Source organism: Zingiber officinale, chromosome 9B (genome assembly GCF_018446385.1).
Source record: "Zingiber officinale cultivar Zhangliang chromosome 9B, Zo_v1.1, whole genome shotgun sequence".
Classification (NCBI taxonomy): Eukaryota; Viridiplantae; Streptophyta; class Magnoliopsida; order Zingiberales; family Zingiberaceae; genus Zingiber; species Zingiber officinale.
Window position 1 is genome coordinate 104397133 of NC_056003.1, and position 15132 is coordinate 104412264.

A 15132-nucleotide genomic window follows, 5' to 3' on the forward strand; every position below is an offset into this window, starting at 1 on the left:
CGACAGTGAGGAAATAGTGGGAGGAAGAAGAGTGGTGGCGGCAACTGGTGATGGGATCGACTGCGACAGAGATCAGACTAGACCTCAAGTTCTTTGCTACCAGGATTGTCGGTAGCTTCCTCAAGGAAGCCGCGACGGCCTTCGACAACGGGGTGGCCAAGTTAGAGGAGTCTGTGCGGAGCTTGGTGGATGAGAGGAAAAAGATCGTGGTTTTCAAGTGCGAACTCCCCATTTGCATGTTCCTCCTAACCAAAGGTGCCTAGTTTTGTTTTCCCCTTTTTGAGTTTTAATCCCTATGCAGAATTTTCAGTTGAAAATTTGAATTTTTCAATGGTTTCTTATGTCGATTTATTCTTCGAATTAGTGATTGAGATGTTGAAGGAGTTTGAATGCTTCGCACAGAGCAAAGAATTCATACCCATTAGGAGTGAGTGCGAAGAGGAGGGTGCAGATGGGATGAAGCTTGAAGGAGACTGCAAGGAGAAGACGCATTGGATGAGCTCTGCCCAAATATGTGATTCTAATTCTACCTCTAGCTCCCTCTCCATCAACCGCAGTAGATGAGCTCTGCCCTGCTATGGAGTTCTAATTTTACCTCTCTAGCTCCGTCTCCCTCAACCGTGCTCGTCAAAAGCGAAGAGTGATAGTTAAAGACCCGGATAGAGGCTTCCGTGAAGATGGCGATGAAGAAGGTCAAGACCAACTTCGCTTTTATTTTTTTTTGTCATTTTTTCCTCATGCTTTCCACGGTTTTCTTTTCCCTACTCTTGGATCTCTTTTCTTTTCTCTTCCTCCATTCGAATGATTTATTTTCCACAAGTATTCCTTTTCTTCTTAATCCATGCCTCGAGGGAAATAGAGCCTAAAGGATTGGGTTGGCTTAAAGGGTTTTTGGATTTGGGTTATGACTTGCTCCCTAAGTCATTGTGAAGAGATATATATAAATACCCCTTCATAGAACAAGAGAAAGGAATTAAGGAGATAACTCAATAGGATTAGGTTCTCTCCCTCTCCCTCTCTCCTTGCCACTGACGAGATAAAAGGGGGAGCCCCCCTTTTTGCAGCCGCCTATCATAGGCCTGCCATTTAGTCCTGACCCCGACCTCCCTACTGCTTCCCACCGGCCTTCAAGCTGCCGAACAGTAGGGATTTTCAGCTGAACAACAACTAGGCTATCCTCTTGTTGTCGGTCGCTTCTCCCCACTGTCGGCCTCCCAACTGCCGAACAGCGGTTGTGCAGTTATGGAACAGCAGCTAAGGGCTATTGGCCGCTAGTAAGCCTCTCCGTTTTGTGCTGTTAGGCACCAAACTGAGTCGGGATTCTCTCTCAGATCCATTGACTCCTCCCTTTGGCTAGTACTAAATCAGAGACAAAAACTTGTGGCTTAGCGAAGCCGTCTCGAAGATATCTCGGTGTGGATATCAAAAGAGACAATCTTTCAAAAGGTTGTTAGTTGATGCCGTTTCCACTAAACGTCATAATCTAAACAAAGAGTTTTTATTTTCTACGATTATGTTCACACGTGTAAATCTTGTATGTGTGTGACATGTGTTATAATAATTTAGGAAATTATTATGCTTCCGTTGCTTGTTTTCGAAATAAAATTTTTAAAACGCATATAGAAACACCAAACAGTGGTATTAAAGCCCCCATGTGTTTCGATATAAATCATAGATCTTTGTTTAGCGTATTGTAGGTTGTCGTAAAGTTATATTTGGAAAATTTAGGGAATTTCAGATAAGGCAATTGTTTCCTCCGATATTAAAAAGTTTTAATTTTGGAAATATTTCTTAATTTGTTAGGAAGTTCAATTTTGGATATGTTTCCTAATTTGTTAAGAAATCTAATTTTGGAAATTGTTTCCTAATTTATTAGAAAATCTAATTTTCGAAATTATTTTCTAATATGATTAGGAAAAATCAATTTGGAAATGTGTTTCCTAATTTAATTAGGAATTTTCTTATTTGGAAATTATTTCCTAATTTGTTAGGAAAATCTAAATCTAGAAAATTATTTTCTAATTTAATTGGGAATTTTCTGATTTTCTAATAGAATATGGAATTAGTTATTTACACTTTCCATTAATATGGTAAGAATTAGAGCAACCCATGGAAAGGCTGGTCGACCACTTAGCGGGGTGGGGTGGGGCAACCCTGTTATTTTGGCTAGTTGGAAAAATCCTCAATCCAATCCAACTCAAGACGGGTTGCAGGTTGGCCCATAAAAAAATAAAATTATATATATATATATATATATATATAATGGTGTTAAGTATCTTCATATCTAAATTTCAGTTGGGGGTGCGGATAATATGTTTTTCAAAGCGTTTGCTTTTCTTTCTTTTGACAATTGTTCTTTATTTGATTTGAGTACAGAAGTTGGTGAAATCTGATCCGATTCAAATTAAAGTCTCGTATTTGAAGTTCTTGAATTTTCCATTTTAATTTTAAGTTTTGGGGAATTTTTTTTTTGTCCTCAATCGGCCAGTCAACCCAAGCCCACTGCGAGCCAACCCGTGTCAGTCGCGGGCTTAGGCGGGTCGGTCCACCTGGACCTACCTTTAAATGGATTGATAAAATTTCAACCGAACCCACTTAAATTGTTTAGCGAGGCGGGTCAACCCGACAAGCCCAATCAAAATTGACGGCTCTAGTAAGAACTAGACTTTAATTCCAAGTTTGGGGTATTGGACTCATTTTAAGTCTAACTTAAATTAGACATGTTTAGACTATTGAGATATGATCTCATAATTAATGAGAAGGTTTTAACTTAAAACATTAATTTGTTGGACTCACTCTAAGGTTAATGTGGAAAGAAGCGAAGTTGGATGATATACATATGATGTATATATGTTAATGAGTTAACAACTCAACTTTTATGTAAATATCAAAAGTTGATAGCATAATGTGATAGTTATATATACATGATATGTAATTGGTATATTTGATACCTACAACTAGAGCTAAGAATGTCACTCCAAGGTTATTTCTGTCTATAGTAGATATCGTCCCACTTGGAAAAAACTTACTATCTCTCGAATTCAAAAATTTAAAATAAGAGTTCTTGAATTTGATAAGCAAGTGAGATCTCTTTTATGTATGTGAATTGTTTACATTACATAATTAATTTATCTCTCTTATATGCTCAATTTTGTATTTCTAGGTTAATAAAATGAGTATGACTTATGTTAATTTGCACTAGATTTTGGACACAAATAAATTAACTAGGCCGAATTTCTTGAACAAGCTTCGAAACCTGAGAACTATTCTCAATGTTGAGAAAATTGCCTATGTCCTTGAAAAGACTCTTCCCACGAGTCGGGTTGATGATGCAACTTCTGACCAATTGTTGGCTTATCATAAGCATACAACTGATTCTGAACTTGCAAGCTACATCATGCTAGCCTTGATGTTTCTGAAACTATAAAATCAACATGAGCATATGAATGCTTATATGATTGTTTATCATCTTCGTAAGTTGTTTGATGAGCAAGTGAAATCTGAATAGTTCGAAATCTCCAAGCTCCTCTTTGGCTCAAAGATGCAGAAGGGTTCATCTGCAGTGCAATTTGTACTAAATATGAATGGTTACATTGAGTAGTTGGGATCACTTGGATTTGCGATGGATCATGAGTTAAGTATTGACTTGATTCTATATAATTTGTCCAATAGCTATTCACAGTTTGTGATGAACTATTAGATGAACTAACTTGAATCTACAATTTCTGAGTTGATCAACATGCTTAAGACGATAGAGCCATCGATTAAGAAAGAACCAAAGATGTGATGTTGTTTGATTCCTCAAAGAAGGGTTTTAAGAGGAAGTCAAAAACTCAAGCTAAAGGGAAGAAAAAGGCTAAGAAACAAGAATCGACACCAAAGGGTTCATGTCACCATTATGGTAAGACGGGATATCGGATAAGAAACTGTAAGATTTATCTTGTGTCACAGAAACATAAGACGGAAAAAGATGACAATCGATTCTTCATCTGCTGTAGGTATCTTCGTTATTAATTGTCATACTATTTACTGAGACACTTGGTTATTGGATACTGGGTGTACCTCACATATATGTAATGACATAGTGACTAAGGAATAATAGAAGACCGGTCAAGGGAGAAGTAAATTTGCGAGTTGGCAATGGAGCAAAAGTTGCGGCTATAGCCATAGGAACTTATTTGTTAAAACTCTCTAGTGGACTAGTTTTAGAATTGGATAATTGCTATTATGTGTCTTCGTTAATAAATAACATTATTTCTATTTCTCGCTTAAATAGAAAAGGTTTTCATTTAAATTTTAGTAACAATTATTGTTATATAACTTTGAATAATGTTCTTTATGGAATTGGAACATTATGCAATGGTATTTACATGTTAGATATATTCAATGACATATTCAATATTGAAACGAGCAACAAACAAGCTTGAAGAGACGATTAGTTAACCTCCTACACATAGTATCATCGCCTTGGCCATATAAGTAAGAAACGCATGCCTGAATTACACAAGTGTGGAATTTTGGAATCAGTTGAATTGGATTAATTTGATACATGCGCTTTATGCTTACAAGGTAAGATGATTAAGTTACCTTTTAGGGAAAAAGGTGAACGAGAGAACGATGTATTGGCCCTCATACATACTGATGTATGTGGACCTATGTCAACTCAACTACTTCATTATCTTCATCGATGATCACTCACGAATTGGGTACGTGTATCTTTTGAGATACAAGTCTGAGGTCTTTGAAAAGTTCAAAAAATACATACATGAAGTAGAGAAACAACTAGACAAGAGGTATTAAAATACTTCGTTTGGATCAAGGTGGTGAATACTTAAGCTAAGAGTTTTACTCAGGGACAATGACATATTATCTCAATGGACTCCGCCTTACACACCACAACACAATGGTGTGTTTGAGAGGTGAAATCGAACCTTGTTGGACATGATTAGTTTGATGATGAATTATGTAAGTCTTCCAAAATCCTTTTGGAGTCATATACTATAGGTTGTTTACTTGTTAAGTAGAGTTTCGACTAAGACAGTTTCTACTACTCCATATGAGATTTGGACCGGTAAAAAACCTCATATGTTTTATTTGAAGACATGAGGTTGTCCTGCTTATGTGAAGAGTATTGTATTAGATAAGTTTGATGTTAAGTCTGATAAGTGTCTATTTATTGGTTATCTTAAAGAAACAAGGGGTTACCAATTCTATCATCCCTTTGAACAATAGATGTTTATTTCAAGGCATGTTATATTCATAGAGAAAGGGTTTCTCTTACAGGAAAACAGTGGGAGTAAGATTGAACTTGGAGCAGTTCAAGAGACTCAGTAGACATCGAAGAGACGCCTAATCAGGAACCACAGCGGATTACTCATGAGGATGAGGTCGACTAAACCTATTATTACACCACCTCTTTGTAGATCTAGTAGGACACGTTTAATTTTCGAGGTCTAGTGAATCGAAAGATGTAATGCTTATTGAGGATGAGGAACCTACTAACTATGAAAAAGTTCTAAAAAGTTTGGAAAGAGACACGTAGTTAAAAGCCATGAAATCAAAAAAAGACTCTATGTATGAAAACCAAGTTTGAAACTTAATGGATCCACCTAAAGGCATAATGCCTATTAGGTGCAAAGTAGATTTTCAAGAAGAAAACTGACATGTATAGTAATTTGATTACCTACAAAGCAAGATTAGTGGCGAAAGACTATCATGGTATTGACTATGACGAAATCTTCTCACCAGTAGCTATGCTTAAATCCATTCGGATACTCCTGACCATTGCAGCTCATTATGATTATGAGATATAGCAAATGGATGTGAAAATAGTTTTCCTTAACGGAAATGTGTTCGAGGATGTGTACATGATACAATTCGAGAGTTTCACATCTATTGACAAAAATAAAGCATGCAAGCTTCAACTATTTATGGATTGAAGCAAACATTCAAGAGTTGGAACATCCGTTTTAATGAAGTAATCAAAAAGTTTGATTCTTGCAAAATTCAGATGAACCCTGTGTGCATGAAGGTTAGTGAGAGTGCGATTGTGTTCCTAGTGTTATATATTGATGGCATATTGTTCATAGAAAACAATGTATCTGTTCTACAGTCATTTAATTTTGGTTATCCAAAACATTCTCCATGAAAGACATAGGAGAAGGAACCTATATCCTTGGAATAAAGATCTATAGAGATAGGTTAAGACAATTGTTTGGTTTTTCGCAATTTACATACATAGATAAAGTGCTAAAACAGTTTAGTATGGAAGAATCTAAGAAAGATTTTTGTCCCATGAGACATAGGATTCACGAAAGTCTATGTGTTTGAGCACACAAGACGAGAGGATATGCATGAGTCAAATCCCATATGCGGCGATCATCGATTATGTATACTATATTATTACTAGGCCCGATGTATCATACGCTCTAAGTGTCATGACCAGATATTAATCGGATCCAGGAATGGATCATTGGGTGGCTGTCAAGGCAATCCTTACATACTTGAGAAGAACTAAGGTTGTGTTCTTGGTATATGGAGATGGTGATATGGTAATATGTAGGTATACTGATGTCAGCTTCCAGACGGACAAGGATGACTTCAAGTCGTAGTCTGGATGCATATTTACCTTAAATGGAGATGCAATAAGTTGGAAAAGTTTCAAATAGGAAACCGTTGCTAATTCTACCACTAAGACAAAATACATTGTAGCTTCTGAAGTAGCAAAGGAAGCAGTTTGGATCAAGAAGTCATCACTGAACTTGGTGTTGTTCTAAGCATTGTCGAAGCATTACCAGTTTACTACGACAATAATGAGACTATTGCTGAGGTCAAGGAACCAAGGTCTCAACGAGCTAAACATATGCTTTGCTATTATTATTGATTAGGGAGATCATAAGTAGGAAAGAAATATAAATTGTGAAAATCCTCACAAGAAGGAACCTAGCGGACCCTTTAACAAAGGCTCTGTCACAAAGTAAGTATCCGAATTACGTTGAGTCTCTAGTATTAGATACCAAGGCGATTAACATTAGGCCAAGTGAGACTATGTTATATTTGAGAGGTGTCCTAAGGAAATCATGTTAGATATTGTATTATTTATTGAATAAATAGAATTCCTTATTTTAGTGTGCATTCTATATGTATATGATATTGATATTAAACTCAATTAATGAAATCTACAATGCATAGTATGAGTGAAATTATGATTTGATTACGATTAGTGGGTCTCTCTATGTGTAATTATGCACGTATTGAAATATTCCTTAGTTGATAAATTGATGATATTGGATATCATCAATTCTGTAAGGCTGTTATATGCTATGCTCCTTGGTTTATTCAAGCAATTGGTCCTCACTAGCTGGAAACATTAGGATGTTGAGAGTTAACATATGGATGCTGGTTAAGAGTAACTAGTTCATTGGATATGACCTGCTATGAGACTTCACGTGGTTCTATATATGTTAATGAAGATCTCATTGCAGCTCGAGTGTAAGTTTTCTTAGACTTAAGGTTTCAAGTCATCTTGGTCATGGAGACTTATATTTTGACATATTGTCAATCATCTCCGGAGATGTAAGTCTGGGATGATTGGGTATAAGTCAATATGTCCGAAGATATTTGAATAGCCCATAGAGAATTCATCACTCCTTTTATAAGAAAATGTATACCTTATGACCTCTTGTCAGGATTATTACTTGTAAATCTTTGGCCAAAACATTATATGTCAAGAGGATGGTCTTCTTGGACACATGTTTGAGTAATTTGAATCTACAAGACACGAAACTATTACTTGGGTCAACCTAACAGGGACTGGTACATAGACTATGTCCTGCCAAGTGAATATAAGATGAGTGAAAGGAACAGACGCATTGATGACCGTAGTCGTTGAAGGGTTCAGAATTGTTCTGGATCAACTGTTATTTTTCGATTAATTGAGGGTCATAATGTACTACTAGATGTCACTCTTGATCGATTCATAATTAATGGTTAATTATGAACAACCAACATAATCGGAACTTATTGGGTCACTTACACTACGAGAATATTCGAAGCACTTAAAATAAGTTTGAGAATTAGATTCTAAGATTGAGAGAGACTAAGTCTAGTAGGACTAGACAAGGGCCAAATATGGAAGATATTTGTTAGACCGGAAGCGATAGTGGGTCACGCCTCTTGTAGGCAAGATTGGATTCATTATGGTTTAATAATAAACCAAATTAGTTTAGTTTAGTTATGAACCAAAATTGGTTTGGTTATAAACTAAGATAGTTTGGTTTTTGAATCAAACTTAATGCTAATGGATTGGGTGGGCTTAAAGGGTTTTTGGGTTCGGGTGGTTTTGGATTATGACTTGCTCCCTAAGTCATTGTGAAGAGATATATAAATACCTCTTCATAGAACAAGAGAAAGGAATTAAGGAGATAACTTAATATTATTAGGTTCTCTCTCTCTCTCCCTCACTCTCTCCTTGCTGTCGTTGAGACAAAAGGGGTACCCCCCTTTATTTTTTGCTGCCGTCAACCATGACCAGTCATCCAGCCCCGAGTCCCGAGCCTCAACCTCCATGCTACCTACAAACCGCGAGATAGCAACTAGGAGTTGTCCTCTTGTCGCAGGTCGCTTCTCCTTGTCGTCAGCCTCCCAGTCGCTGGACAGTGGTTGTGCAGTCGTCGGACAATAACAACCAATGGCTGTTGTGCCTCTGATAAACCTCTCTGTTTGGTGTTGTCGGATTGCCCTCGCCGTCGGGCGCCAAACCGAGCCCGGATTCTCTCTTGAATCCATTGTCTTCTCCCTTTGGTTAGTACTAAATCGGAGATGAAAACTTGTGGTTTTGCGAAGCCATCTTGTAGATATCTCGGCGTGGATATTGATGTCGTATCGCAAGTACACAATTGTTGTTAAGTAATAAAAATATCAATTCACATGGACTGTTGATTAAACACATGTTGATTTCGCACAACGAATTATCTAGACAATCGAAAGGTTGGTTGCAAGCTTGAGAACTAAGGTTGAGGCAGAGAGGAAGACAGAGCTGAGAGAGAAAGAGAGAGGGATTGAAGAGAGAAGTTGGTTTTGGGGGAAGATTTTAGAAGTTCGGCTTCATTATGATGTTAGTTAATGTCCATATGTATTGTTCATTTTCTTACCTCGATGCCTACATTCTTGTAGGGTTTCTAAGTAAAGTTCGGTACAACCCCGTGAAGATCGCACGCGAGAGTTTGTCCAAGTTCTAATGCTATTAAGTAAAGAAGCAACCCTAAAAAGTCCGGTTAAAGGGATACCCGAGGCCCCAGTCATACAATCGTTAGAGTTATCTAATTTACTACCTAACGGTAGATTAATGCAATTAAGTAGAAGAGGTAACATAGAAAGTTTGGTTAAAGAAATACGCTATGTCGCAGGCCCCCGACCTTACAATCTCTAGATTATACATGTCATTTCCTAACATTAATTTGAGAAAAACTCTCTAATCTCTAATTAGATATTCTTTTGTAGAGAATTGGTAGCCTTACAAGAGGATCATTCTAGAAAGTCCGCTTAAAAGAATATCTCATGTGGGCCCCACGGTTATACAATCTAGAGCTTTTCCTCTTCAAGGTAATCATTCCACCACAATTCATAGGCATATACCACACACACATTTCGTCAAACATGTATAAGGCATAATACACAAGAACAAGTCATAAACATATCATTAAACAAGAAAATAAGCAAATACATAGTTCATATACCAACATCACATCAAAATTGCTCCCTACATCCTAAGAATCGAAGGTCTACTATATGGAAAGGAATAACAAACCAAAGATACGAATAATAACACTCTTACAACCCAAATACAAAAAATGAGGAGAAGAAATGCTTAGTGGTGTGTTGTCGATGTCTTTGGAGTGTCTCCTTGTTCTAGAGGTGGATGGATTGTTGGCGGCTTGAAGGAGGCTCTAGGGTTTCCCCTAGAGGGGAAAACCCTCTCCCCAGGAGGTGGACAAAATCGTCTGGTCCTAGCTCGAGCTCTCCAATCCAATCGGATGAATCCCCTTATATAGGTGCTGGAAACGGTAGCCCAACGTGGGCTATACCGTTGGGCATGGGCGCCTGTGTCCAGCGTTGAGGCGTAGATCTGGTGGGCCACGGCTCGTGCCGCTGGGCATGGGCGCCTGTGGTGAGGTAGCCAAGCCAGGCACGGCGGATCGTAGCAAGGAAGCAGAGCCGGGCATAGGCCATGGAGAGCGGCACAGTCGCCTGTGGCATGGCTCCCGAACGGGACACGACCCGTGCCGTGAGGCACGGGCGCCCATGGCAAAGCAGGGCTTCTCCCCTTGATCACCTTCGCTCCCTGTTTCGCTCCAACCTTCGCTCCTATCAACCAAAATACACGAGAGCAGTATCTAGGAATAATAAAACATGAAAATGAAGCATATAATCCAGATATCACAAATCATGCATGCAAAAGTATGTCGAATGTAGCATGAAAACACGATGAAAATCCTATATACTTCACGCTTATTCAATATCGATAGAGGCAATCTTTCAAAAGGTTGCCGTTTTCGCTAAACGTCATCCCGCATGTATAATCTAAACAAAGAGTTTTATTTTCTACGATTATGTCTAGACATGTGAATCCTGTATGTGTGTGATGCGTGTTGTAATAATTTAGGAAATTATTATGCTTCCGTTGTTTGTTTTCGAAACAAAATTTTTAAAATGCGCATAGAAACACCCAACAAAGCTCACATCTGGGTCAAGTTGTTGCGGTGCATAAGTCTTGTAGGGTGAGGCACAAAGGAATATGAAAAGAAGAGAGAGAACTATGGTTGTGCACAATGTGGGCTAAAGCGCATGGGAAAGTGCCTCTGATTGTGCGGCCCACGCTTGGTCCGAGCAATTGTAGCACATAAGGCTCGAAGGTGGGAGGTGCAAAGGGACAAGAAAAGGAAGAGAGGGAGAAAAGGAGAGAGAGATTGTGGTTGCTTGTCTTAGTGTCGAGAGGGGTTTCGCCTTGACATGAGGAGGGCGTGAAGAGGAGGAAGGAAGCAATGGCGGTGGCTCACCAATGATTGTGGTCGAGGGCAAGCAACTTGTCCATGAGGGCTAGAGGGTTGCAATGTTGAGAGAGGAAAAGAGTAAAAGAAGACTTGGGAACAAATACGCTGAGAGAGAGAGAGAGAGAGAGAGAGAGAGAGAGGAGATACAAATAACTTCTAATCTCCTGAAAATTTCACTAATCCTATCAAATACAATTAAAGTTAATCCCAAATACAAATTTCGTTCAACCCTAAACAGGTCAAAATGAGTCCAAGTCAAGCTCAATTGGAAAACTCCAACCACTTGTCTACTTGACATACCACACCCAACTCTACACCAACTTCTATTCGATCCCCGAAAATCCAAAATACTTTTTGGTTCAGCTTAATTAGTTGTCTAAAATTTGAAAAAGAAATATTTTATGACACAAATTTAACTAAGACAAAAAATTTGGTACCTAACGTGTCTCTAATACGGTTGATCTTCATTTTGTAGTTCAGAGGTATTTTGCACATTGAGGTCTTTTCAATATTAAAATTCAGGAGTTTGATCTTTGTAATCTCATATGCACAGGACGTAGCCATGAGGAGGCAAAGAGCAATTAGTTCTCCATTAAGATGTCGTTTGAGGTTCGAGTAACTTGAATTAGCACCAAGCTTCCCTGTTGATAGGCTAGGTCTCTGAAAGATTAGGTAACCTTTATTGATTCTCCTATCGTTATCTCTTGGGCCGCCTTCATCGATGTGGTGCCGAATAGCTCCAACGATCTAGGGGATTCTCAGGATTGGCTTGTGCTCTGAGTCTTTGATGATTGTTCTCATGATGCCTTGCACCTTTATGAAGTGGATTTATTTTTGGGTTATCTATGCAAACAAAGGTGCAGAATCACCTTCTGAACTCCTCTTTTCGAACCTCATTTCAGTAAGCTGCCCCTTTTTTGTGTCTTTTTTTTTTCCCTGACGAGGATGTTTCTATCCTCTCCAAAGCTGGCATCCCGATTTACTCCTATGGGATCTATGTGGCTTTTGAGGAGGCCCTGCTGTTGTCTATACACTTTACAATCTTGTCCTAACGGTTGCTTGGTTTTTGTGCTTGCTAATTAGGTGATCCCACTTCCCATTGCAAAGTTTGACCCACCAGATCTTCCCTTGAAGCTTTAGGTTGATGGTTGCTCAAGACTCTTGGCTTGGGTCTGTTGATTCTCTGAGTGTGAAACTTGCATCATGTGCCCTTCATTCACCCGCCTGATTGGATGGCAAAGCATTAGCCTAGAGCCACTCTCTTGGCATCATGATACTTTGATTCGCCAATCTCATTGCTCTTCTTGGGCAGGCCTGTACGAGTTGCAGGCTTTGATCTACTTGTAGTGCAGCATTCCTCCTTTTTTGTTGTGCCTCTTGAGTCAGTCAAGGCATTTATTTTGTTCTATCAGTCAGTTTGATGCCTCCAAACACCTTTCCAGTTACCCACTTAGTCCTGTGAATTAATTTCTACAATTTTTGTACAAACTTTATTGTATTTTGATGTATATTTATTTTCCTATTACATTGTGAGTGCGTTATTTGCCACCCTGCCTCAGAAAAAACACAAAAAGAAGCTTTTTATTCTTAATGGCAATGGTCCTAAACATATTTGCTGCATCACTGTCTGTAAAAGAGAGAGAGAGATAGAAAATAGAAAATATATTTGAAACCAACTAACTTTGATGATACATTCAAGTATTCAGCGATCAACTGCAACCATAGTATGAAGCATCTGGACAGCGTTAATTTTGTTGTAATTTATACATTGGCGAGGATCGGCTATATTTTGTTTTGCCTCATCAATGCCATTTCATCTTGTTTTTGTTCAAAAGGGAAATAAACATGGACTTATTAGAAGCTTATTCAGATTCCAGTTAGGTGACATCTTAGGCAACAGTGTTTCTCCGAGTAATCAAACTTGTTCGTTGCCTTTGGCTGGGGGCATGCACTTCTGGATCCAACAGTGTTCACCTGTCAATTTTGATCGGCCTACTATTTTACAATTTTCTTGCTTCTCGATACCGGATAACATTTTTCAGAATCAACAATTTATAGGTGGATGGTGGCTTGGGCCCTTCAACCATTGACTTGGCAGCTTCAGCAGGAGCAAACTGCATCGTAGCAGGAAGTTCAGTTTTTGGAGCTAAAGAGCCAGGAGAAGTCATTTCTATTCTAAGGAAGAGTGTAGCAGATGCTCAACTGAACAGCTAGCAATATGCATAATATTATTTTGGAATATTTGTTGGTATATGTATGAACTTCAGTTACTTGAATAACCAATCAGATGGTGCATCTTTGCCGATTGTTTGAATAAACATCTCTGTTATGTTCTGGTTTAAATTTTATGGATTAATCATGATTTGAGTTGTTGTCATTAGAATATTTTGGAGTTGAACTCATTTGAATTAATTTCTGGGATAAATTAGAAGCAACTTGAACTCTTCATGAGCTAGTCGGTGTTAGAGTTGGATCCAATTTGGTATTTGAATAGCATTGCTAACTCATCGTGCGAACAATTGCCCCCTTAGATCTCTCATAATTCCCCATCTTGTTTGGAGTGCTTGAATTGCCATTGTCGTCTCCGCTCTTAGAGCATCCACAATGCCGTTCATCTCTGAACCATTAATGTCAACGGGACATGTTTTTTTTTTTTTTTGCTACAAGCATTAATGCATTCAATTCTTTGAATCCGTTAATGAGTACAAATTAAAAAAAAATAAAAAAAAAGTAACATGTTGCCATTAACACATGAATGCGTTCATGGTAATGTGGATGCTCTTAGGATGTTACAATCATCCCCTTTTGTTACTTTTGCCTATAATTGTGGTGCAACAAAAAAAAATGACAACTCCCGCTCTCAGAATTGTTCCATGTGATCTCGAAAGGATATACATTACATGGGACTTCACCCACGAGAAAATCATTAAACAATTCTTAGCCTTTATTGTCTCTGTTTTTTTAAGCCTATTACTGACCACCAAAAAGTACCTATGCAAAAGTACCTTGGTTCAAAATATTGTTTTATGAAAAATGTTTAAATGCCTTATAGGCCTTAAAATAAATAAAAGTATAGACAAACTTAAGATGACAAAAAGTGAATATATTTGTCTCTAGTGTCTCGTCAATTCATCATAGGGTTAACACGAAAAAGATAAATCAAGGATGACTACTAGCCTTTAAAATAATGACTAGCACATAAAGGAGATATTACCTCAGCTATGTCGAGATTTATATTCCAGACCTCATGATTGCAATATCTCATATGCTAGTCACTAGTACATCCTGAGGGTACTATTGTAAATCAAATAAATTAGTTTATATAAGTTTAAACTTATGACCTATTATTAGCACAACCCTCTAATCAACTGAGTCATATAAAAAAATTAAAATAAAAACCTTAAAATAAATAAAATTATAGACAAACTCAAGAAAATATTGATAGTGCAATGAACTGATTTAGATGAATTTGAGTTCTTTAAACCTATTGAGTATTTTTACTTAAAAGTATATAATGATTATATATGCTTTAGTATTAAGAAAACAATTATTTGTTATGCATTTAAGGTCTTTGAAAATATGAAACACTTTTAGTAAAAAAAATATATATAATTAAGGAGACAAAAGATAAATATAGACTTAGAGTTTTATACAATATTTGATAATTTGGTGGGTCTCAAAATCAAGAAAAGAGAATAAGAATATAATGATGCTCATTTGACATGAATTTAAATTTTTTAATATTATTAAAAAAAATTATCAAAAATGTTTATGATCTTGGGTACCACAAAATTAGGAGGGAAAAAAATTAAGAACTCAAGAAATCATTAAAGGTGACATGATGCATATTTGATATAAATTTAAGACCTTTAAATTTATCAAATAATTTTTAACTAGAAGTGTATTATGCCCGAGCTAGATAACTCGTGTAAGTAGAAATATGATGAGTAAAGTTGTTTATTTAAAAAAATAATGATAAATTTGAATAAATATTAGATGATCCTGTCCGAAAGTCGAAGAGACGGAAAGTTGGGGATGTGACGCTCACGCTGACCTCCTGTGGACTCCGCGCGGACCTGCA

At 37.5% G+C, this 15132-nt stretch overlaps 1 protein-coding gene across 2 annotated transcripts in view; it reads left to right on the forward strand.

The window, feature by feature from the left end:
• The window catches only part of LOC122023898 (ribulose-phosphate 3-epimerase, cytoplasmic isoform), a 42381-nt gene extending 28950 nt beyond the window's left edge, over positions 1–13431 (forward strand). The window contains exon 8 of one of the 2 annotated variants that reach the window (XM_042582317.1): positions 13110–13431. In XM_042582317.1, the coding sequence (XP_042438251.1) occupies positions 13110–13265 (156 nt within the window). In that variant the 3' untranslated portion in view covers positions 13266–13431. Of the gene's footprint in view, positions 1–12134; positions 12485–13109 lie in introns of those variants that run through there. The other variant, XM_042582318.1, reaches the window with a different exon arrangement.
• The last annotated feature ends 1701 nt before the right edge of the window (positions 13432–15132 follow it).